Raw genomic sequence first — 23,446 nt, 5'->3', positions numbered from 1 at the left:
AAATTTCGAAGCACTCCCATCGCAGCCCCCACCTTTTGAGGCCCAAGCCTGTCGAAGGAAACATTGGTGAATGTATCTTAAAGCCTTCCCTTGCTTGCAGTCTAAGAAGCATAGAATGCAAGCAAAACCGGACATTAGTAGCCATCATTCATCAACCTTGAAAATTCTCTCTCTCCTAATAAGTTAGAAATTCACTTTCTATGCCTTTCACTCCAACACAGCATCCTCAGGACTCCCCCATTTATAAACCACCAATGTTGTTTCTCCACTCCATCAAACCAGTCAAGAAACAGAACAAAAGTATTTCCCACAGCAAAAATTAATCCTCTCGTCGCCAAAGAATGGAGGCCAAATGCCTGGTTTTTTTGACAATGGCAGTCATGCTGGCACTGGCAAACGGCCAGGAGTCTGTGAAGACAGTGGTGAAGATCGTTAAGGGCAAGAAGGTGTGTGACAAAGGGTGGGAATGCAAAGGGTGGTCACAGTATTGTTGCAACCAGACCATTTCCGATTTCTTCCAGACCTACCAGTTCGAGAACCTTTTTGCAAAGCGTAACACACCGGTGGCTCATGCGGTTGGGTTCTGGGATTACCGCTCTTTCATCACTGCTGCTGCTCGGTACCAGCCTCACGGTTTTGGTACCACGGGAGGAAAGCTCCAGAGTATGAAGGAAGTTGCTGCTTTCCTTGGACATGTTGGCAGCAAAACCTCATGTGAGTATATTTATATAGAAATCCTTGTTTCTGTTTCCTTTTCTACTGCTTTCTATTTGGCCGAACATGCAACAAACAGCATTAATTGGCGTCGCCCAGACTCGAACTGGAGACCTTCAGTGTGTTAGACTGACGTGATAACCAACTACACCACGACACCTCGCGCTGTTGACCTCTTTATCTCTACTTCCTTCCTTGGGACAAATCCATGCGGCTTATACCTGACATATCAGATTCAATTTTTAATCAGCAGTCACGTGGGCTTTTGATTGAACTTAATCTGAAATGGAGCAGATGCTTCTTTTATTGCTTCTGGACTGTTACATTGAACTGTATTCTATTTGAATAATGGCACTGCTCGATGACAATTTCAGGCGGTTATGGCGTGGCTACCGGGGGACCATTGGCCTGGGGTCTATGCTACAACAAGGAAATGAGCCCCAGCAAAATATATTGTGATGATTACTACAAATACACCTATCCTTGCACTCCAGGAGTTTCATACCATGGCCGTGGTGCCTTGCCTATCTACTGGTACGTGGGCTAGAAGTATTGCTTTTCTTTCTGTAAATTATTCTTGAAGCAATTTTACCAATACTTGATTCCTAAGGAAAAACCAGTGCCACGTATTGAAGCTCTTGTGGGACCAATCATCAACTTGACTTGAAAAGGACCCTACTTCAATCATATCATAACACAAAATATACCGAATCCCCACAAATTTGTACTGATTTTCACTGGACTTTCTCTTACTGGTTTTTACCACAGGAACTACAACTACGGAGAAACTGGAGAGGCTTTGAAGGTGGACTTGTTAAACCACCCAGAGTACTTGGAAGACAACGCTACCTTGGCTTTCCAGGCTGCAATGTGGAGGTGGATGACCCCGGTCAAGAAGCACCAACCCTCAGCCCACGATGTTTTCGTCGGTAACTGGAAGCCGACCAAGAACGACACCCTGGCCAAGAGGGTTCCAGGCTTTGGCAGTACCATGAACGTTCTCTACGGAGACCAAGTCTGCGGGCAGGGCGACAGTGAGTCCATGAACAACATCATCTCCCACTACCTGCATTACCTTGACCTGATGGGAGTCGGCAGAGAGGAGGCAGGAGCCCATGATGTGCTCACCTGTGAAGAGCAGGAACCTTTCACCGTATCTCCTTCCTCTGCAAAATCATCCTGATCACCTTCCTGTCAGTGGTGATTCATCAGCCTCTTCCATTGGCAATGGAAGGGCAACTTTTAATATTGTTTTTGGAAATTATGCGTACCTGATGATATGATTTACTGAAAGATGCGGAAATTATTTGAAATCCTGGTCTTTGTGTGAAGCCACATTACCCTGAACAATTATGGAGTTTACATCATTTTGATGCTGTGCAAAATTTTTTGATACTCATTTTTACTTTCAAATGTAATTCTTATGTGATTGAATGAGCCATATACCTATTCCCACAACTTGGAATAATAAAAAAGTAAAAAAAAAAGATAATATTAAAAGTTGTAATCTTAGGAATCGTTGGCGGTGGAAGTCGAGAGTTGACAGTTCTTGCCACTTGGAATTTTAGAAAATATAAGAAAAAGGAAATGGGTGGCCTAACACTAATTAATTTGTAATCAAGCAAAGGAATATAATTAAACGTTTCTTTGACAGTTCATCTTGATTAAATATTTAATTAAAAAAATTTCGTTATGGATTTGATCTCGCATGTTGCCTTAATAAAATATCCGAGGAGATGGCTCCAAGGATTAAAAGAAATATAATAAACTTACGCTAGATTCAAAGCATTTAATTCATTTAAAAAATATAATGGGTTCTAATTTGGCAAGTTCATCTTTGATAACTGTATGTTTTTTGGCTAAGTTTCTTTTTATATATTTATATTTGGGGAAACGAAGGATGCAAGTTGAACCTTAAAGGCTGTGAAAGGTCAAATCTGGTGACTCATTTTGGCTTCTTTGATCAAGTAAAAGGAAAACTTTTAAAACAAGATGACATAATGTTAAAATAGATCCTTAAATTATGTAAAAAAATTAAAATAAATATTTATTTTTATTATATCCATGTAACACTAATAAAATATTGATTTAGAAAAAAAATAATATTAAATAATTTTATTATTATATTAAATTTTAACTAAATTAATAGTTAGTTATAAAAATTTATTTGATTTAAAATAAAAATATAAAACTTAATAAAAATAAAAAATTTATTTTAAATTTTCTGAATATTTTAAATATTTTTCTTATATATTATGCCAAATACAAATTGGTCATGCTTGATGTAGCAAGTTTACCTCTTGTAGCCAATTAGATTTTGTTTCACGCAATAAATGAGAAAAAAATGTTACCTACTGGCTTCATTTGGCTCAATAATTAAAGCCATAAAGCTGGGTAGGCTTTGGAGTCTCGCCGACTTAACAGCTTCGATGTCAAAGTGATTTGACTGTTTTAACTCTTCATGTAACTTTGATCCTAATCTATCCATACTTTTTTTTTAATTAAACGTGAAATAATGGATATATTTTTTTTCTCATTTTTTGTAAATTACTTATTCAATGGCAATCGTAACAACTTAATCTCAACAGATAATAAAATATATACATAACTTGATAATTTGTGAAGATTTAAACAGTAAAAACAAAGATAAATTTTTGAAACAAATTTTTAATATTTTATCAGATCCAAATGTATTACTTTTAATTTTTTTATTTGTGTTAAAATAATTTTTAATTTTATTAACCTTTGTCAAACAAATATAAATTCGTATTTTCATGACATATGGCGTGATCACTTAACATGGTCTTATCAGCTGGTTAATTCATATCTCGTGGTAAAATGTTAATTGTTATTGAATTTAGTAATAATTAATTTTTTATTGAGATTAAAGATTTATTTTAATAAAAATTAAAATTAAATGATTGGTTTGGATACAATAAAAATAAAGTTTGATGATTTATATTTAAATTTTTACGAGGTTACAAATAGAAAAAATTTTTAATACAAGAAAATTTTTTTTATTAAATTAAATGAGGATTTTATTCTATTAATAAAATTTTATGGATAAACTTAAAATATTTTCAATATAGAAATATTTTTCAAAATGAAACTCCTTGAAAGTGGCCCATAATAATATTTTTTGAAATTAAAACTGCATACATAAGACCAATTATATGTAAAAAATTTGAACAAAAAAGAGGTTTATTTTTTTATAGAATTTTAAAACAAAATTATTTTATTTATTCATATTCTTTAATAAATTAACTATTTTAATATTAAGAGAAACTTGTGTGGACAAAAATCATCCTTAAATTTAAATCCATATCTCGGGAAAAAAAATGTTATTCATCCATTTTTTTAATTAAAAAAAAACCTCTAAAATGAAATTTCCAGAAACGTAAATAAGAAAATGCTAAAAGAAAAATGGATATAATATTCAGTCGACGTGGCGCCCTCCACACAATCTCCCCATATATATATGTATACATTTCATTTTCCTGTATCTTGGACCAACAAATAAAGAAAAAGAGAAGAGAAAGAAAGGAAGGAAAAAGGGAAATATCTCAAGAGTGTGCAGCGACGGTGATGGAGATGCGAGACATAGACGACCTTCCGAAGAACGCCGCTAACTACATGGCCTTGACGCCGTTGTGGTTCTTGGAACGAGCTGCTACGGTCCATCCGGATAGAAAGGCGGTTGTCCATGCATCTCGTACGTACACGTGGTTCCAAACTTACCGGCGCTGCTGTTGCCTGGCTTCAGCACTCTCTAGACGGTCCGTCGGCGTTGGTAGCACGGTAATCGAATAGTAAACCATAGCTAATCTTCACTTTTTAACAACAAAAATATCAGTGAGATTTAAATCTTTGAGGTTTGACTTCTGAATTCTGTTTTGCTTGCTGAGTAGATAAACAAGGGAAATGAAATGAAATGAATTTATTGTTTGTCTCCTTACCGCTATAAAGATAACGGAGGTATTTAGTCTTTAAATTTCTTTTTTTTTTTGAAAATGTCTTTAAATTTCTGTTTGTAAATAGTAAATATTACTATTAAGTAGCTGGCTCGCGGTAATAGGATAACAGAACAGCATAGCGTAGATGAGTTTTTTTTTTCTTTTTTTTTTTGCTTCTTATTTTTTTGATGAGTTTTTTATATTGTATTTTTTTCCATTTTATTCAATTCCTGCAACGTATTCGTTTTTTTATATAAAGTTTTTGAGGATGCTGATGAGGAACGATGGTCGGATGAATTAATGAGTTAATAATTAAGTTCTGTTTCCTAATTTGCTTTAAGTGGGCCGGAGTTAATAATTAAAACTGATTATTCTGGCCAGTGATGCATTATTATTTGAATAAGCTTGAATGCTTGATGCGTTGGTCCCAACTCCCTCAACTCCCAGCATAGGAGTTTTAGGTCACTTTTTGGTCCCAACTGATGAAAAAGCTCTCTCTGTGTGTATATATATATCACACACTCAGACGTTGTAAGTATGTATCAATGTATGTGTGCACTTATTCTACTTGTTGTCTTGGATACTTTAAATTATGATTTATTTGTTGTTGCTTAATCTGGGTATCATGGATTATTGAATGTTGTTAACACAGTGTTATACATCTTGATGTGTTGGTCCCAACTTCCCCAACTCCCAGCATAGGAGCTTTCTTTGGTCCCAACTGATGAAAAAGCTCTCTCTGTCTATATATGTCACACACTCAGATGTTGTATGTATGTATGAATGTACGTTTGCACATATTCTACTTGTTGTCTTGTATACTTTAAATTATGAATTATTCGTTGTTGCTAAATCTTAGTATCATGGATTATTGAATGTTGTTAACACGGTGTTATACATTCTTGAATCTCCACTTTTAAGTTTGAAAAAGCACATGAATTTTCTGCTTCTACTGATTGTGTAGGCATAGTTTACATGAGGGACTGCTTTTATGAAACTTTAATTGTTCTAGTTCTCGTATTCATTTCACATTTTATCTGATCCAAATTACCTTTTACTATTGGCAGGTAGCAATAATTGCACCGAATGTCCCTGCTTTATATGAAGCTCATTTTGGAATTCCAATGTCGGGTGCTGTTTTAAACACTGTCAATATTCGTCTAAATGCATCCACCATTGCTTTCCTTTTGGGTCATTCAAAATCTGCAGTTGTCTTTGTGGACCAAGAGTTTTTCACTTTGGCAGAGGATGCTTTGAAAATTATGAAGGAGAAAAGCCAAGGCAATTTCAAGCATCCACTTTTGATTGTCATTGCAGATGAAAGCTGTGATCCCAAAGCACTCAGGTATGCTTTGGGAAAAGGAGCCATTGAGTATGAGAAGTTCTTAGAAAGTGGTGACCCTGAGTTTGCTTGGAAGCCTCCTCAGGATGAGTGGCAAAGTATTGCTTTGGGTTATACTTCTGGCACTACAGCCAGCCCTAAAGGCGTGGTATTACATCACCGAGGGGCATATCTCATGTCTTTGAGTAATCCTCTTATATGGGGGATGACTGAAGGAGCTGTATACTTGTGGACTCTACCCATGTTCCATTGTAATGGTTGGTGTTTTACTTGGTCACTAGCAGCTCTTTGTGGAACAAACATATGCCTCCGACAGGTAGTTAATAGGCAAAATAATTGCTTTACTTTTGCTTTAATATATGAAATGAATTAGCTTATCTGTTCCTTTATACATCCATTTCTGATCTTGGACTAGGCATAATTTTGCCAAAATTCCTAAGGTGTGTTCAGTATAATGAGGTCCTAATGTTCTATGGGGCTTTTTATTAATCGAATTTAGATTTTGTCATAATTTGGGATATGAGCTTGGAGATTGAGAGTTCTTACATCTTTTATACTTCAGTGTCAATGCTAGTGTTCTGCAATAAATCTCTTTATCAATGATCTAGCTTTTTTGCTCACTTGGATACTCATTTCCTTGTTGGTTCATTTTATATTTGCAGGTAACAGCAAAGGGAGTCTACTCAGCCATAGCAAAGTATGGTGTGACTCACTTCTGTGGTGCACCTGTGGTGCTGAATACCATAGTTAATGCCCCTCCTGAGGACACAATTTTGCCCCTCCCCCATGTTGTTCGCGTGATGACAGCTGGTGCTGCCCCACCCCCTGCTGTTCTCTCTGCAATGTCTCAAAAAGGCTTCCGTGTCACCCACACTTATGGTCTCTCAGAAACCTATGGACCTTCGACAGTGTGTGCATGGAAGCCTGAATGGGACTCACTGCCACCTGAAACACAAGCTCGCCTAAATTCACGTCAAGGTGTCCGATATATTGGTTTAGAGGGCCTTGATGTCATCAGTACCAAAACCGGTCAGCCCGTTCCTGCTGACGGAAAAACTATTGGAGAAATAGTAATGCGTGGTAATGTTGTGATGAAGGGCTACTTAAAGAACCCAAAAGTCAATGAGGAAACTTTTGCGAATGGATGGTTTCACTCTGGGGATCTTGGTGTGAAGCATTCTGATGGGTATATCGAAATAAAAGATAGGTCAAAGGACATCATCATATCTGGAGGTGAAAACATCAGTAGCGTGGAGGTAGAAAATAGTATGTACTTGCACGCTGCAATATTGGAGGCATCAGTGGTGGCAAGGGCAGATGAGCGCTGGGGAGAGTCCCCTTGTGCTTTTGTGACCTTGAAGCCGGGAGTGGATAAATCTGATGAACAGCGGTTAGCAGAGGACATAATGAAGTTCTGCAGGTCAAAGATGCCTGCTTACTGGGTTCCTAAATCAGTGGTATTCGGTCCATTGCCAAAGACTGCAACAGGGAAGATTCAGAAGCATGTGCTTAGAGCCAAGGCAAAGGAGTTGGGACCTGTCAAGTTGAGTAAGTTGTAAGCTGAAACATTTTATCGTTAGGGACTAAATAAAAACCACTGAATCGTTGGTATGTATCGTTTTCACTGATAGAGTGCTTGTATTTTGCACGTCTAGGATAAGCGTAGTAGCATTATTTTTATCAATAAAAAATTTCATCTCTAATTAGTCCTTAAATAACTGGGCGGTCACCATGTATACTGATGTACTTGGTTGAAGTCGTTTCACGAATATGCTGTGCTTATCTTGCTTACGCCCTCGATCCTCCAGTTACCAATATGCATGGCTAAGCCCATTCACTTAGAAGACCAGTAATTTTGTCATTGTCATCGGAGTTTTTGGGCTTAGTTCTGTGCGAGAGCTGGATCTCAGTAGCTTTCTTTGTAGTCTTTAATGGTCTACACAGAGGCCTATATTTTGAGCCCGAAAGGCTCACATCCAGACTTTCGACTAGCTTTAGAGTTTAGATTTCCTCTTCAGTATTCAGGAAAGCTCCATTTTCTTATCTCTGAACGACCATATAAATAAATAAATATTGTAGTGTGTATCTCGTAGAAGACAAGGAAACATTACGTCCTTAATAATTGCCAGATGTGGATCATAAGGTTAAGGATGGATCCAAGCAGACGTGGCATGTGAAGCTCAGATAACTCTTAGCAGAAACATTGAAAAATAATTCAGTTACAGTAAGCTGCGGCTAATGGAAACATCAAAATCAAGGGCTGTAAAGTTAGCATCAATCATTCGATTTGGGTCCTTGCACGGAAGGGAGACGGTTAAACTGTTGTTATGCCACTCTTAATGTTATAATTATCAACTTTGTGTACAAGTTTTGTTTCCCCAGGAATCCTCTTAACCCTTTTGTTTTCTTGTCAACAATTATCAGCTACAACTTCAAGTTGTTCTCGAGTGTTCCCACGTATGTCTTCCCTTTGTGCATACGCCCGTCAATATCATAAAAAAAAAAAAATCAAATTTATTTATTATTTTGATTTTCAAAGAAAAGTTTTGCATTAAAATTTGAATTTTTATTTAATAATATAGCACATCTCATGTTCACTTTCACGGAAATTAAGATAAAAGTTTTGATTTTAATGTATTTTATATTAAAATTTAAATTTTTTATAATATAGATAGTCAAAAAGTTTAATATAAAAATATGAAAAACATATAACATAAAAAAAAAATAAGACTATTAGGTGTTTTTAAAAAGAAAAATAAATAATAAAAAAAAACAGATGGAGAGAGTATCATTTTAATTTTGTTTATCTTTCTCCTTCATGATGCAATCTTATATCGTGTAACTTAATATGACAAATATCGTTCAGGATGGATACATAATTATACAAATATAATTATTAAACTAATATTTAAAAAAATAAAATAAAAGATATTTTCAAAAGTAGATAAGGAAAAGGGTTTTATGCACTGATTAGTTGGCAAATACAGAGAGCCATTTCTATACGTCACTTATTGTATTTATTTATTTTTTTAAAGATAAGAATGTTACATCCCATCCCCCATACTCCAAATTGAAGCACCATCATAAAGGAAGCTTTGTCATCCAAGATCAGAACCTTTGGTCTCATCTTGATCATCTCTTCCCTCCCACCAGGGCTAAAAAATTATTTGCTTGTCTGATAAATGTGGGGCCTTTATCAGGTTCAATGATCCAGTTACGGGACTTTGAGGCCCCAGTATCTGGCCACCATTTTCCAACCAATCTTGTTGTCTTTCTTTCCATGCAAATTGTTATACGTTTATGGTCAGTACCATCGGCTGTCATGTTGCTAAACCCCACACTGTATCGTTCATGAAAGTCATGCTTTTCAAATGTTTTGGATACTTGCATGTGGTAGCAAGAAAGACCAGCTGGGATTGGTTGGCCATGGCTACAAGCTAATGCCAAACCAACCTTTTGTTGAAAATGTACCAAATATTTGTATTTTTTTTAAAAAAAAATCATTTATAGGACTGAAGGTTTTTATTTGGCAGGTAAATCCTTAACACAACGTAGATTTGATTCCTTAATTCTGTTAATGGTTTAAAAAAATTATGAAATTTGATTATAAACCATCAATATCACACTAACAGCTTTGATCTTGACCAAACTATGTTGTCGAAAGAGTGTTTAAGGATGGACAGTAGGCTAAAATATCTTAAGTTATATATATTTAGTGTTATGGATTACTTGTCAAACCTTTAGATCTTTAAAAAAAAATGGGCGTTTAATCTATTTTTTACAGCTCAAATTACTCTTTGATTCTACTATTTTCATTTTAATTCAATCAAAAAATTATTTATGCTAATATCTTGGTACAAATTTAACTTGGTAGCCAAAGAGGTTGGTCAAGAGTCTATTAAGGAGGTATCAAACATTTATCTAATTTTTTTGAAAGGCACATCTAACATTTAGCTATATTGGCTGGAAAAAGACATAAAGCTGTATACCTAGATGGGTCTAGAACTCAAATAATACTTGTATTATTGAGTGGTTAGAAAATAAGATCCCTAATTATATCTATCTAGCAAATTTTATTTTATTTTTTCATTTTGAGACTTCTATTTATTCAATAGAGAAGTAAGATTTTGCTTATTCCTTAATTGAGCTGGTTGAAATTTTGCTGGGTAAGGTAGAGGCTTCTTGCAATATTCTTGACATTCTTGTCAGTTTTAACTACTCTCCTATCTGTTTGCACATGAGATGAAGAGAAACCAATATGAGAGTATTTGTCCTCCAATTTCCATTTAGCATTTGACCAAAATTAACTCAAATTTGATTAAAATACATTGAATCTTCTTATCAATACTAAAAATTCAAGAAATTCTACCACACAAAATTTATTTAAAATATTCGGGTAAAGTTTTTCAACTTTGGCTGGTTTTGACTTGGAATATTTTCTTGTAGAACCTGTCCCAATTTTCACATGTCCAAATGAAAAAAAAAGTATATAAATTCAATGTACATCTCCTCTGAATTAACTTTTCCCATATTTTTCCAGTTAATTCCTTGTAGATAAGTTATGTGTTCAGAAATTTATTCCACTCAGTAATATTGTCAAAATATTTTAATAATTTTATTAAAAAAATTAACAATATAATCTCTTATGAGAATAGAATTTATTCATGATATAAAATTTAATATAAATATTTTTTTAAAAAAAAATGGTTTCAAAAAGCTGAAATTGAATGGGTAAAGAACTTGCCAGATGCTGCTGCTCTAAACATGATGGTCCCACATGGAAGAAGCCCGACCAATGGAGAGCAAAACTTGTAAGGGAGCTTTCATCCTCGGACAGGAAAGGTGAGACAGGACACGAACCAAGTGACGAAAATGATGATCTGGTGGCAGAAGGAGTCTGTTTCTTTGGGATATCGTCAAGGTTTGTACAAAGTGTTGGTTAATATTCAACTGCACATTTCGTCCCCTTCCGCAAATTCCCCCATACCCATGGCCATGATTCAACAACCTGCAAGAAGAACCACATCCAAAGGGTATTTAAATACAAAAAAAGAACACAACAACCTCGGAACGACTTACTCTTGTTGCTGTGCATCAATTAATCTTTGTATAGTTAGCTTTTATGCTTGTCTTTTTTTGTTACATTTCCGCATGAGAGTTACACAAAAAGAATCTCAATAATGCTTTGCTTTGTGTCAGATTAATACCATCAATTTAATGCTCTACATTAGACAAATGATTTTTATGTTGTAGTTTCTTTTTTTGTCTAATAAATATTAAACCAATTGTAAGAATTTTCGGATCCGGGCGACATTCTTCCTCTTTAATGACTATTTTGATAAAAATTAGACACGACATATAAAATTTTGGTTTATTATATCTAATTTTGACTTATTATAGTATCTTTGGAAATTCCCTTTACTCGGTCAAAATTAATTTTATTAAATACCAAAAATTGATATCTATATAATCATAATTTCATCGAAAATACTCTCAAACTCCATCGATATCAAATTTAGAAGAGGAGTCAGCAAAAGCGTTGAAGGAAAAGTATGCACAAAAACGATGTCTACAATGACTTTTGGCATGTTGTCAATTTCATTAAAGATATATCATTTATTTATCATTAAAGAAACTCGTTTTAAACTTTTGAGCTTGGTGTATATTAACAAATCGAAAAAATTAAAAAGAAAAAAATTAATTTCATGCATAAAGTTATAATAATTTCTAGCTAGAAAGAATGAATCATGATAAAAGAATATGATGAGGTAGGGGCAGATTCTTAATTGGGTATTATGTCTATTCATAACTGGTAGGGAATTTGATAAAGAAAGAAGTATCCCATTTGGGGGATGGAACATTTCCTTAACTTTGATCATAGTCTAAATAAATAAAGAGAAAGCAATATTCTTCAAAATTTATGGGTCCCCCTATCCCCCTCCAACCAATCAGACAATATCTTAATGGCATTCTACAATTTCTAAATATTATCTCTATTATCTCATCTGCCAACAACCATATCCCAAAAGTATATGGTAAGTCCAAAAAGATAAAAAATCAGCTTGCAGACGAATAATTGAAAATACTTGAAGCCTTTTGGGAAAATAAAGTCTGAAACAATGAGACAAAAGCTCACGTTTTGTGTTAGGTAAATATATATATTTGTGCAAGTCACGAGATTTTCTTTTTTATGGTGTCATGTAGCACAGTAAATTCACGTGTTTGAGAAAATTTTTACACTATCCTCAGTGCCAGAAATAAACCCCTCTGCACCTAAAATAGACCAATCCAAAGACAACTGCATGCATTTTCTCTTTCAGACCCTTTGTGTATGAGTCAGACGTTTTGACTCCGTTTTTCTTAATTTCTGACTTCATTATTCTTACTAATTTCTATTATTTGTTTTCTAAATTACGTTCTTTTGACTTTAGAGCCCGATATAGTTATTTATTGTTACTACCTCTTCGTGTCAAGATTGGATAATCTATACCCTTACGACTTTCTGCATTGTGTATATTACACGTAATGCTGAAAAATGAAAATCAATCTAATTTTCTATGGTTAAAAATGTATATATTACGTTAATAAACAATAATGTGAAGAGTGGTTCTTTCTTCTTATGATATGAAGCAAAGAAAGAAAGAACTCAAAACAACAAATTTTGCTTTCATTCAAAGTGCGGTTAACGTGAGGTGAGAGAGATCAGAAAGATTCTCTGGTCCGTGACCACTCTTTTTTTAGTTTTTAACTATTAGCTCAACGTCAACCATGTAATACTTTCTTTTTCTGCTAGGTTATGGCAAATATAGTTATTTTTCTACCTCCCTTTTTCGCTTTTCTCACTCGTTTACTATAGCCTATGTTTAGCTCAGTTTCCCCCCCAAACTATGCTTCCGGCTGCGTGTCTTACTTACTTACTTTCTCATATATCCATTTCTCACTAATCAGTTGCTTTCTGTGTGTGTCTGTGTTTTGCTTTAGCTCTTCATTGACGTGGAAATCCAATCATCAACACTGTTAGCATCACCCGTTTCCCCCTATATATACACCTTCAAGCCTTCCCTTCAAGCTCACACACCAAGAAACTAAAGAGAACTTGAATGGGTTCCAAGATGTCTAGAGAATCTCTTAGACTTTTCCCGCTTCTCTTCACTCTCCTCTACCTGGTTTCTGTCATTTCTTTGGTGGAATCTCGTCCTCCTTTCGCTTGCGACCCGAGGAACGGGTTGACGAGGAGCTTGAGGTTCTGCAGGGTGAATTTGCCGTTGCATGTCAGGGTGAGGGACTTGCTGGGGAGGTTGACGTTGCAGGAGAAGATACGGCTGTTGGTGAACAATGCCGCCGCCGTGCCTAGGCTGGGGATTCAGGGCTACGAGTGGTGGTCCGAGGCCCTTCATGGGGTGTCCAATGTGGGTCCTGGGGCCAAGTTTGGTGGTGCCTTCCCTGGTGCCACCAGCTTCCCTCAAGTCATCACCACCGCTGCTTCCTTCAATGAATCCCTCTGGGAGCAAATCGGACGGGTAAACAACATTCATTTTAAAACGCATAATAATATACTTATTCTATCATTTTCACTCATTCTATCATAATTTTTTTTATAATAAAAAAAAAAGAATTTGAATCTTATTTTTTTTAAACAAAAAAATAATATATCAATTAATAAATTAAATATTCAAATACTCATTCTATCATAATCTTAATAACCGTGATATTATCATCTCAATATTATTCAACAATGCTTTAAATATAAATTCGTACCTCGTAAACATAAAGTCATATCTTAAATTTCTTGTTTTCATGATAGGTCATATTCTGTGAAGTTTTTTTCAACTTTTACACGTAATTAGATATTGGTTTCGTTATTTTTCTAAATAAGCACGGGCACATGTGACCTTGGGGACACTTAATTTTCCAATTAGGCTCTTTAGGCGTTAGCATTTGGCCCATACTCATAGTTTGTTTATTTTATTCACTAAAGCAAAAGGTTGCAAACAGTAGGGGGGTCACCCTCTATACTCCCAAATACTATACCCACTTTTCCCAAAGTTGTCAAAAGCCTTAGCCAATGGGCCACTTTGTTAGTTTAATTTAATTCATCTGCCCATAAATTTGGATTAAAAAAAGAAAGAAGTGTCCTTTGAGAGTTGGGTGAAGAATATATGCAAAAAGTTTGTTACAATCTCCAACCAATTTTCTAGTATTAATTATCTAGAAGAAATTATTCCAAACATGCATAACTCAAGTTACTAATTTACCTAAAAGTTTCTTAAAAAATAATTTTATATCTAATCTTAATAGTAATAACTATGATCAAGAGATATGACCAACCTTCAATCTTTGTCCTTGTCTGCTTTGTAATTATGGTGCTGATCCTCAAAATACATAATCGGGTTGTTGGATTTGGCCCCTTTTTTAATGATAAAATTCTTTACAACATTAGTGGAAAAAAAAAATTATTCTTCAACCGTTAAGCTTTCTTTTTCTCATTTGCTTTCGATTTTCCATATCTATTTTGGCTGGAACTTAACAAAGGAGGGGAAAGCTTTTCAAACCCAGCAATGGAAAGCATCAAAGAGAAAGTTGAGTGTCAAATTAGCCTTTTTGGATATGTAGATAAGTGGCCTTAGCTATAGCCAGGTAGAAAAAAACCTAACAGTGGGTGACCGATAGTGATGGTGGCGAGTTTTTGGAGACCAACTTGCAAAAGGAGTTAATTTTGCGTATACATCTTAGCTACGGCTACGTTAGCAACCCAAAATCTTCAAAGAGAAAAAAATATAAAAGAAAAGGAAAAAGGTTAGCCCGATACCTACTTTACTTTTGTTTTCATAATTAAAAGTTTTGAGCATTATAGGCAAAAGAAATTGATTTATGCATTTCCTATGTTATGTAATCCAATGAATAGATACTTATATTAAAGATTAAAAAAATGAGAATCCGAATCTTATTTGTTTAATGAAGACTATTGAATCAAGCCTTCGTATGTTCAATTAAATTATTATTAATTAATTAATTAATTAGGGTAATTTAATAATATTAGTTTGTACTATTTCATGGAACATGTACCGGTGGGGTGCAGGTGGTCTCGGATGAAGCTAGAGCAATGTACAATGGAGGGATGGCTGGTTTGACGTACTGGAGCCCCAATGTCAACATATTCCGTGACCCACGATGGGGCCGAGGCCAAGAGACTCCAGGTGAAGACCCCGTCTTAGCCGGTAAGTACGCCGCCCGCTACGTCCAGGGGCTCCAGAGTGCCGCTGGGAACCGGCTCAAAGTTGCAGCCTGCTGTAAGCATTACACCGCTTATGATCTTGATAATTGGAATGGTGTGGATCGATACCATTTCAATGCCAGGGTAAGAATACGTACCCAGTTGTTTTCTAGCTTTCTAGAGGAAATTAATAAACTACATATATGTTTGCTACAGAAGGAGCCGTTTTTAAATTTGTTTTTTTGGATTCTCTTTCGGCTGCTTTCATGGTATTCTGATCAGATTAATGTACTCAAACCTGGAAAAGTTTCAAAAGTTATGGCCAAAGCAAGCAACTTTCCTTTGTCCTTATCTCTGTAAGAAATTGAAAATGACTGCTGCTTAGCTTGCAAGGATCTTATAGCATTTACACCTAGCAATTTAGCAGGAGTTAGCCATGGAATCAGGACCATTCAATTAGCCTAAAAATTACAAATCGTTTTCCTTTGACCATCTTGGCAGCCACATGCCATCTTCAGCAGTTGAGAATAGCTACAGGACTGGGAAAATAGGGGGGCTTAGATTTCAAGCTAGAATTGAAAATGTAATATGATTGGGTGGTGGATGCAGGTTAGCAAGCAGGACCTGGCGGATACATACGATGTGCCATTCAAAGCATGTGTGGTGGAAGGGAAAGTTGCGAGTGTTATGTGCTCTTACAATCAAGTCAATGGGAAGCCCACTTGCGCAGACGCAGACCTACTCAAGGGTACCATCCGTGGTGAATGGCACCTTAACGGGTTTGTTTCGATTCCGTCACCTTAATTTTACACCTCAAACATATCAGTGTTTCTTCCTACGTTCTGTTTTCTGATTTTCTCTGATTGGGTTTTGTCTGTTCGATTAGGTATATTGTGTCAGATTGTGATTCGGTTGGGGTGATGTATGATACTCAACATTACACAGCTACCCCGGAAGAGTCTGCTGCAGCTACCATCAAAGCAGGTCTGCTCCAATTTCAACATTTGACCCTGCATCATTATCATTTGTATTTTTAGTATTTTGAAGCTTCATCATTTCTAGTGGATCTTATTGGTCGTGGGCTTTGTTTATTTTTCAGGCTTGGATTTGGATTGTGGGCCTTTTTTGGCAGTGCACACAGACCTGGCAGTAAGGAGGGGCTTGTTGGCTGAGATTGATGTTGACATGGCCCTGGCCAACACTATCACAGTCCAAATGAGGCTCGGCATGTTTGATGGAGAGCCATCAGCCCAACCATATGGGAACCTGGGCCCAAGAGATGTGTGCACTCCGGCTCACCAACAGCTTGCTCTCGAGGCTGCCAGACAAGGCATTGTTTTGCTGAAGAATTCTGGGCCTTCCCTGCCGTTGTCCACTTCACGTCATCGCACTGTTGCAGTTATTGGACCCAACTCTGATGTCACTGTGACAATGATAGGAAACTATGCAGGTAACAATCCATTGTCCTAGTAGTTCTTCAAGCACGATGACTAATTTGGTTGTTTCATGGTTCGAAATTTCGAAATGAAAGCAAAGTTCATGATCATTCTTTTTTTCCTTTGATGCAGGTGTCGCATGTGGTTACACCAGTCCCCTGAAAGGTATTTCAAGATACGCTAGAACCATTCACCAGGCAGGGTGCTCAGATGTTGCCTGCAACGCAAACAATCTGTTCGGAGCAGCGGAGGCTGCCGCCCGCCAGGCTGACGCAACTGTACTCGTAATGGGGCTTGACCAATCGATTGAAGCAGAATTCAGGGACAGGAAAGGGCTGCTCTTGCCTGGACGCCAGCAAGAGCTGGTTTCCAGAGTGGCTAGAGCCTCTAGAGGCCCTACTGTGTTGGTATTGATGTCAGGCGGTCCAATTGATGTGTCATTTGCTAAGAATGATCCTCGAGTGAGCGCCATTTTGTGGGCTGGTTATCCAGGCCAAGCTGGAGGTGCTGCAATTGCTGATGTTTTATTTGGAACAACTAATCCAGGTATTTTTTCAGGATTTCATCGCCAATTTTGATGCCAATTCTCTCAGTGTCCTATCTAATTTGATCACTTTTTTTATTTCACAGGAGGAAAGCTGCCAATGACATGGTATCCACAAGACTATGTAGCCAAAGTGCCAATGACAAACATGGGCATGAGGCCATCCGGAGGCTACCCTGGAAGAACGTACCGTTTCTACCAGGGTCCCGTGGTGTTTCCTTTTGGCCATGGCATGAGCTATACAACCTTCAAACACTCTTTAGCCCAAGCTCCAACCGAGCTCTCAGTCCCTCTCAACACCAATCTCTATGCCACCACAAACTCAACCTTGTCGAGCAATGCCGTCAGAGTGAAACATGCCAATTGCGACTCACTCTCATTACCCTTCCACATTGATGTGCAAAACACTGGCAACATGGATGGAACTCACACCTTGCTCGTTTTCTCCACACCTCCTGCCGGGAAATGGTCTCCGAACAAGCAACTGATAGGTTTCCATAGAGTTCATGTCCTCGCCGGGTCTCAGCAACGAGTCAAAATCAACATTCATGCCTGCAAACACTTCTCTATAGTTGATGAGTTCGGAATTCGAAGAATTCCCATGGGTGCACATAGTTTACACATTGGGGATCTCAAGCATTCTATTTCTCTCCAAGCAAATTTGAAGGGCATCAAGCCCTAGACTCTCAGGACTTAGGACATCACAGAAATCCATAGAAAAAGAAAAACTAAGTTAATTATTATTATTATTACAAGTATTCTTAGTAAATCCTCTCTCGAATCATATGAGAAAAATCTCAAAGATTGGAGAGAGTTCCACTTCAATCCCAAAGGGAAGAAAGTGGTCAAGAATTATAAGTTTCCTTATAGACTAGGAATTGAGTCCCCAATCTGTTTTGTTTTTACGGAAAAAGAAAACAAAATTGATTGAAAAATAGAATTGGTCAATGAATAATAGAACGAAACCAGCTCAAGCTTCTGCTGGTTTCAGGCCTTGGTATTGTATGCTTGTTTAAAAAGTTTGTACTTCAGCTCTTGTTCAAAGGAAATATTCAAGTATAATTGCATTGCCTAGCTCATTCCATCTGTCTTTCTCCACTGAAACAGCCCATCAAATTCCATGAAAGAACAGGTCAATATGTTTAAATTTCAAAATGGTTCCGAACCAATCTTTACTTAAAAAAAAAATAGTACTAATAATTCTTTGTCCGTCTCTTTCTCTTTGTTTTTCTTCAACTTTTACGAAAATTAAGATAAAATCTTTGAATAAATGGGATTTGTTTGTCTAGTTTTACTAGTTACAATCTGAAATGGAAACTCGAATTCTCATTACAAATTGACCTCAGATTTTGAATCGAAACATGCAAACGTGGTGTGCCAATGTCCTGGAAAACTTGTACGCAGTCTACTTTCTACACACAATGGTTAAACTGACCACTTGACTGGTCAGCAACGACTTCGGCAGCTCATCTAATTCTTCTAGATTCCTTCTACACAATTTTCTCCCTTTTTTTTTTATGTCAAAATTCTACATTGAATTTTCTCATGTAAATTTTTTATTTTTTAAATTTAAAAAAAGGAAAAAAATGGGAGATTAATTCTGACCCTTCTTAATGTAGAAAATTTAGTTGAAGATAATTTCTCTAGCCCATTTTTTTTAATTTTTGAGATGCAATTATTATTATTTCTTTAATAGTTGAAAATGTTAATTTAACATAGATCGATAAAAGAATTATCAATCAAATTAAAATACTAGTATATTAGTAGTATTTAATTTTTTTAATGAAGTTCAGTTTAAATTATATTAAGACGATCTTAAAAATTGATGTTTTGAATACTCGATAAAAACACGTTATACTTGAAATATATGCGAAATTAGTTTTTACTTTTATATTAAAATAACTTTTTTTAAAATTTTAATTGAGAGTGATAAATTGATCAAGAGTTAATTTGGTGTTAATAGATATATGATATTAAATATAGTTTAAACTCTGAGTTTTATAATATTTATAATAACGTCTTTTGAAAAAAATACCATAGCTAGCTGTCTTGATATCCTATTAATTTTGGTGTTTGTAGTTAATGCCCGTTGTCTTAAGCATTTATTACTATATTAATGAGAGTAAAAAAATAAAAAAAATATTTTTTCTATTAAATAAATTAGATGCCGTTTCTCCTTATAGATTTTAATCTGTCAAAATTAGGAACTATGGTTGCAAATTAGTACAAATTGAACCAATAAATTATCCATTTTTAAAATTAATTTATTCTTTGGCCCAAAAATTTAAATATTTAATCTCCATTACATTAAAATCAACTTTTTTTTCTTATTTTTTAAATATAAAAAAGAAACAATTGCCAGCGAAAAAAAACATTGAAACCCCATTGCGAATAAAAAATATTATGCAAAAATAATTAAAAAAAAAAAGAAATACACAATTGCACACGTGTAAAAGCAAGAGCAAGGTGTCGGTACAGGAGGGAATTCTACACGTGAGAAATTGCACGGCGTGAGTTTCCCATGGACCAGCCTGACATTGATATCTTAACGGCATAAACCGTAACTCTTACAAATTTCATTTAATTAAGATAAAAAAGTAAAAAAAAAAGAAGAAGAAGATCTAATTATTAGATTCCTAAAATATATTTTTCTTTTTTGGGTGTCTCAAAATGACTTTTTTTTTCATTTTTACGCACTTAATATTCTTATTTTTTACATTACAAATTTATTTTTCATATTTTTCTATTTTTAGAACTTTCTTAAAAATTTTAAACAAATATTTAGGGTCTTAAAAAATTATAATTTAATATTTACAAAAAAATAACGTGGAATCCAATCCTACCCTTCAACCACCTTCTTTCTGAATTAGAGGTTTTTATTGGTTTAGGTCTTTATTGTTTTCCTGTTTCAACTTGTTTTACTTTCCGTCTTTCATTTTGTCTAACCTAATATACATATATATATATATATATATAAATATATATAAATATATAGATAGATAGGTATACACTTGCTTCCTACAACATATTCTTATCTCACCCTCTCACTCAACGCATCCCTTCTCTCTCTCTCTTTCTCTCTTTTCTTTTTCTCTCTTCTATCCCTTCCCGTTCTCTCTTGCATCTCTTCCTTTTCCCTTGTGCAAGGTAATGCCAAGATCCCCTCCCTCCTTCTTCCTCCTTCTTTTATCTCACATATTCATATACAAACCCTATCTCTTTTCTATCTTTTTAAATTTAATTTTTATGCACGTACATACGCACATACACGTGAATATGAATTTATGAATTTTTTTTAAAAGTTTATTGGGTTTTTTTGACTGGGTTTTGATCATGTTAATAATCATGATTAATGCTGTTTGAGTGATTTAACAGGGGAGAACTTAGAAGAAAAATGGCAGACTGCAAACATGGTGAAGACTTCTATGCCTCCCAAGACCATGAAGTAAGTTGTTTATTTCTTCTTATTTTCTTGGCATTTCACTTGGAAAAAAATTAAACCATTTTTGTTTAATAATGAGTAAATAACGAAAGAATTATATGATAATCCCTCCACAATGATTGACGACTTCTTTCTCTCACAAGTCAAATGTGACATTTCTTGATGAGTAGAACCGACGGTCCTGATTGTTGATTATCGAGTCCACGTGTCAGACCCACATGCAAGTGGGTGCATCATAGTCCTTTTTGAACTCTAACGAACTACCTTTTTTATTATTAGTAATATAATTAAAAATCATTATTAGGGTGCCAGATTTTTCTGATTTTTTTTGGTAATTATTATCTGATTAAATTCCCAAAATGGGCCTGGAGAATCAGCTGATATTTTTTCGGGTTTTGGCCCATTTGATGCGTGATTTATGGTGGTGGTAAAAGTGATCCCACGTGCTCCTCTCTAGGATAGTAGACACGTGGGGTCCGTAATCAAACGGCTATTATGATGACATGACAGGATGTATATGTTGAGATGTGGGGTTGCAAGTACCTTTCTGTATTTCTGAAACATTCTTTTGAAATGTCGGCAGTGTTGTATTGTACGTACAACAGTACTATACAGTATCTGGACCCCAACTAGACGTTAAGCTCTCAACCAATTCACGTGGGATTCTATTTTTCTGTTTTTACGTGTACTTTTCTATTTTGTCTTTTATCTACTCTTGTCTCCGTATATTTCTCCTTTAAATTTGGTCCCATAAACAATATGTTCATGGTTTATCTATTATGTTCAATTCTTTAATGGAAACTTAATCTCGGACAGATTGACATTTTATTGTCACATGATATATTAAATTAAAATGATTGATAAGTTGACCTCGATTACGTCAACTTATCATGATATATAATCATGTCAATTTATCATATCATATGTTTCGTAATAGTAGTTGATATTGAAACTGACATCAAACTTTGATTTCACTAATCTCATCAAATTAATGTGTTAAGCAGGGAACAACCACGGCCAAGAAATACGGAGGACTGGTGCCGAAGAAGAAGCCCTTAATCTCAAAGGTAAAAATAAAATTTTTTTTTGAAATATTTAGGATTAAGACAGAAATTCAATTATGAATTTGATGTGATGAGCTAACAAAAAATTTATGTAAAATTGGATGAATGTAGGACCATGAACGTGCCTTCTTTGATTCAGCAGACTGGGCATTATGTAAGGTATTTGTCACCATTAAAGAAAAGCAAAATTAGATTCTTGTCGAGGAAATTGATGAATTTGTCCAACATTTTATGACCCAAAATTTACAGTTGGAGTCCACTTTTTTTTTTTTTTGTCGGTCGTAGGGGGTCCCAAGCTGAACTGGAAACCAGAGGCTTAATCTGGCCCCAACAGGAAATAATTATTGCAAGTGTTTTTTTGAAAGTTACACCAGATTCTTTTGTTCTTGTTTGAATTGAACAGCAAGGTGCAGGAGTTAATCAGAAATCGACTGTGGCAATAGAGACTTTGAGACCAAAACTGCAGGTATGTAATTGTAAAAGTAATCAATCGTGTATATATATATATATATATATATGTATGTATGTATATATATGCGCGTGTTAAAATGATAATGTTTATCGATTTTTATGAAGAGAACGCCACACCAACAGCTACCCCCGAGAAGACCTGCTTGTACATCTGGTCGAGAGAATGTTGTGAGTCTACGGAATTCTCTTAAAATTGTTTTTTTTTTTTTGAATTTTAGTTATGCAATTGTTATATTTTGATAAAATAATTATATAAATTATCTAATTAAAATTATAATATAATATATTATTATCTCAAATGATTAATTTCTATTGATTTTATTGCAGGGCCAATAGATTCCATCAGGTGGTCGGAGGAGGAAGTGGGAATTGATCAATGTTTATAACATTCTTATGGTGATGGAAATTGAATTTACATTGCAATGGGCGCTTGAACTAGTTTATCTTTTTAATAAAAAGGGAGAGAGTCTTCATTGTTGGAGAAAAGAGACATGCTATGTTCTGTAATTAGTTCAACAATGGTTGGGAATTCGATTAATTTGGTTAATTTAGTTTAGAGTTTTTTTCTTTAATTTTGTTTCATTAGCTTGAGGTACAAAGGGTTCATTTCGTTAAAAAATATTTACAATTAAATTAACCGAATTTTGTTTCAAAATTAGTTTGATCGATCCAAAATCAAGTATTAATTGATTAACCGGATTAGATAACGGAAATATTTGAACTCAAACCTAATTTTTTTAATTTTATTTTTTTCTATGTTAATTACAAATTAAACAAAATTAAACTATGAAATCAAAATAATATTAAGATATATTAATCCAAAAAGGATACTAAAAGTATATGCTTATATTCTTAAATTTGTTAATTGTGTTAATTAAAAAAATCAAAATCAAAATCGATCGAATTAATTGATTTAATTATGCTCACTTTTGAATTAATTGAACTATTTTAATCAAATTTGTTTAATTTAATTCTATTATTTCGGTTTTGATTGAAAATTCCTTAGCTCTATCACGAGTGATTGGTGAGTATTGTAGCAGATTTTTAGAAGGACGGAGTGAAGGAGACAGTGAGAAACTTCTACGATCTTTAATTCGTTTTTCTTTGGTCCAATCAGAAATTTCTATGATCCTTAAGCCTTGTTGTGAGGATAGGCTTGCTTGTGGTCAGTTTGCCCGATTGGGATCTTCTCATTTAAATGTACATGTCAAGATCCCCGACAAAAGCTCTAAGGTCCCATTAACTTAACCATGGTTGTTTTTTTGT

At 34.9% G+C, this 23,446-nt stretch overlaps 4 protein-coding genes and 1 non-coding gene across 6 annotated transcripts; 4 read left to right on the top strand and 1 right to left on the bottom strand.

Annotated features, from left to right (window-relative positions):
• The first annotated feature begins 263 nt into the window (after nucleotides 1-263).
• CTL2 (chitinase-like protein) lies at nucleotides 264-2,172 on the top strand. Its single transcript, XM_021434651.2, has 3 exons — nucleotides 264-714; nucleotides 1,089-1,248; nucleotides 1,483-2,172. Exons 1-3 carry the CDS (start codon nucleotides 342-344, stop codon nucleotides 1,895-1,897), a joined length of 948 nt encoding a protein of 315 aa, XP_021290326.1. The 5' UTR covers nucleotides 264-341; the 3' UTR covers nucleotides 1,898-2,172.
• On the bottom strand, nucleotides 801-874 carry TRNAV-AAC (transfer RNA valine (anticodon AAC)). Its single transcript has one exon. It is a non-coding gene; the product is annotated as a tRNA-Val (tRNA).
• Nucleotides 2,173-4,202: 2,030 nt separating the features above from the next.
• AAE7 (acyl-activating enzyme 7) lies at nucleotides 4,203-7,800 on the top strand. Of its 2 annotated transcripts, none has more exons than XM_021434649.1 (3): nucleotides 4,203-4,512; nucleotides 5,735-6,325; nucleotides 6,672-7,800. In XM_021434649.1, exons 1-3 carry the CDS (start codon nucleotides 4,300-4,302, stop codon nucleotides 7,566-7,568), a joined length of 1,701 nt encoding a protein of 566 aa, XP_021290324.1. In that variant the 5' UTR covers nucleotides 4,203-4,299; the 3' UTR covers nucleotides 7,569-7,800. The 2 variants fall into 2 exon arrangements, with proteins under 2 accessions (XP_021290324.1, XP_021290325.1); XM_021434650.2 differs by lacking the exon at nucleotides 4,203-4,512 and adding an exon at nucleotides 4,540-5,452.
• Nucleotides 7,801-13,070: 5,270 nt separating this feature from the next.
• BXL1 (beta-xylosidase 1) lies at nucleotides 13,071-18,282 on the top strand. The gene is made up of 7 exons (XM_021434592.2): nucleotides 13,071-13,529; nucleotides 15,089-15,367; nucleotides 15,833-16,002; nucleotides 16,110-16,207; nucleotides 16,323-16,673; nucleotides 16,792-17,205; nucleotides 17,290-18,282. The coding sequence occupies exons 1-7, from the start codon at nucleotides 13,110-13,112 to the stop codon at nucleotides 17,883-17,885; spliced, it is 2,328 nt and encodes a 775-aa protein (XP_021290267.1). The 5' UTR covers nucleotides 13,071-13,109; the 3' UTR covers nucleotides 17,886-18,282.
• A 1,935-nt stretch (nucleotides 18,283-20,217) lies between these two features.
• On the top strand, nucleotides 20,218-22,718 carry LOC110422001 (cAMP-regulated phosphoprotein 19-related protein). The gene is made up of 7 exons (XM_021435758.2): nucleotides 20,218-20,350; nucleotides 20,579-20,648; nucleotides 21,650-21,712; nucleotides 21,821-21,868; nucleotides 22,113-22,175; nucleotides 22,286-22,348; nucleotides 22,508-22,718. Exons 2-7 carry the CDS (start codon nucleotides 20,598-20,600, stop codon nucleotides 22,514-22,516), a joined length of 297 nt encoding a protein of 98 aa, XP_021291433.1. The 5' UTR covers nucleotides 20,218-20,350; nucleotides 20,579-20,597; the 3' UTR covers nucleotides 22,517-22,718.
• Nucleotides 22,719-23,446: the final 728 nt, after the last annotated feature.

Source organism: Theobroma umbraticum, unplaced genomic scaffold (assembly GCF_002168275.2).
Source record: "Theobroma umbraticum cultivar Fairchild unplaced genomic scaffold, ASM216827v3 scaffold_130.0, whole genome shotgun sequence".
Classification (NCBI taxonomy): Eukaryota; Viridiplantae; Streptophyta; class Magnoliopsida; order Malvales; family Malvaceae; genus Theobroma; species Theobroma umbraticum.
This window is presented reverse-complemented; position numbering and strand designations above follow the sequence as displayed.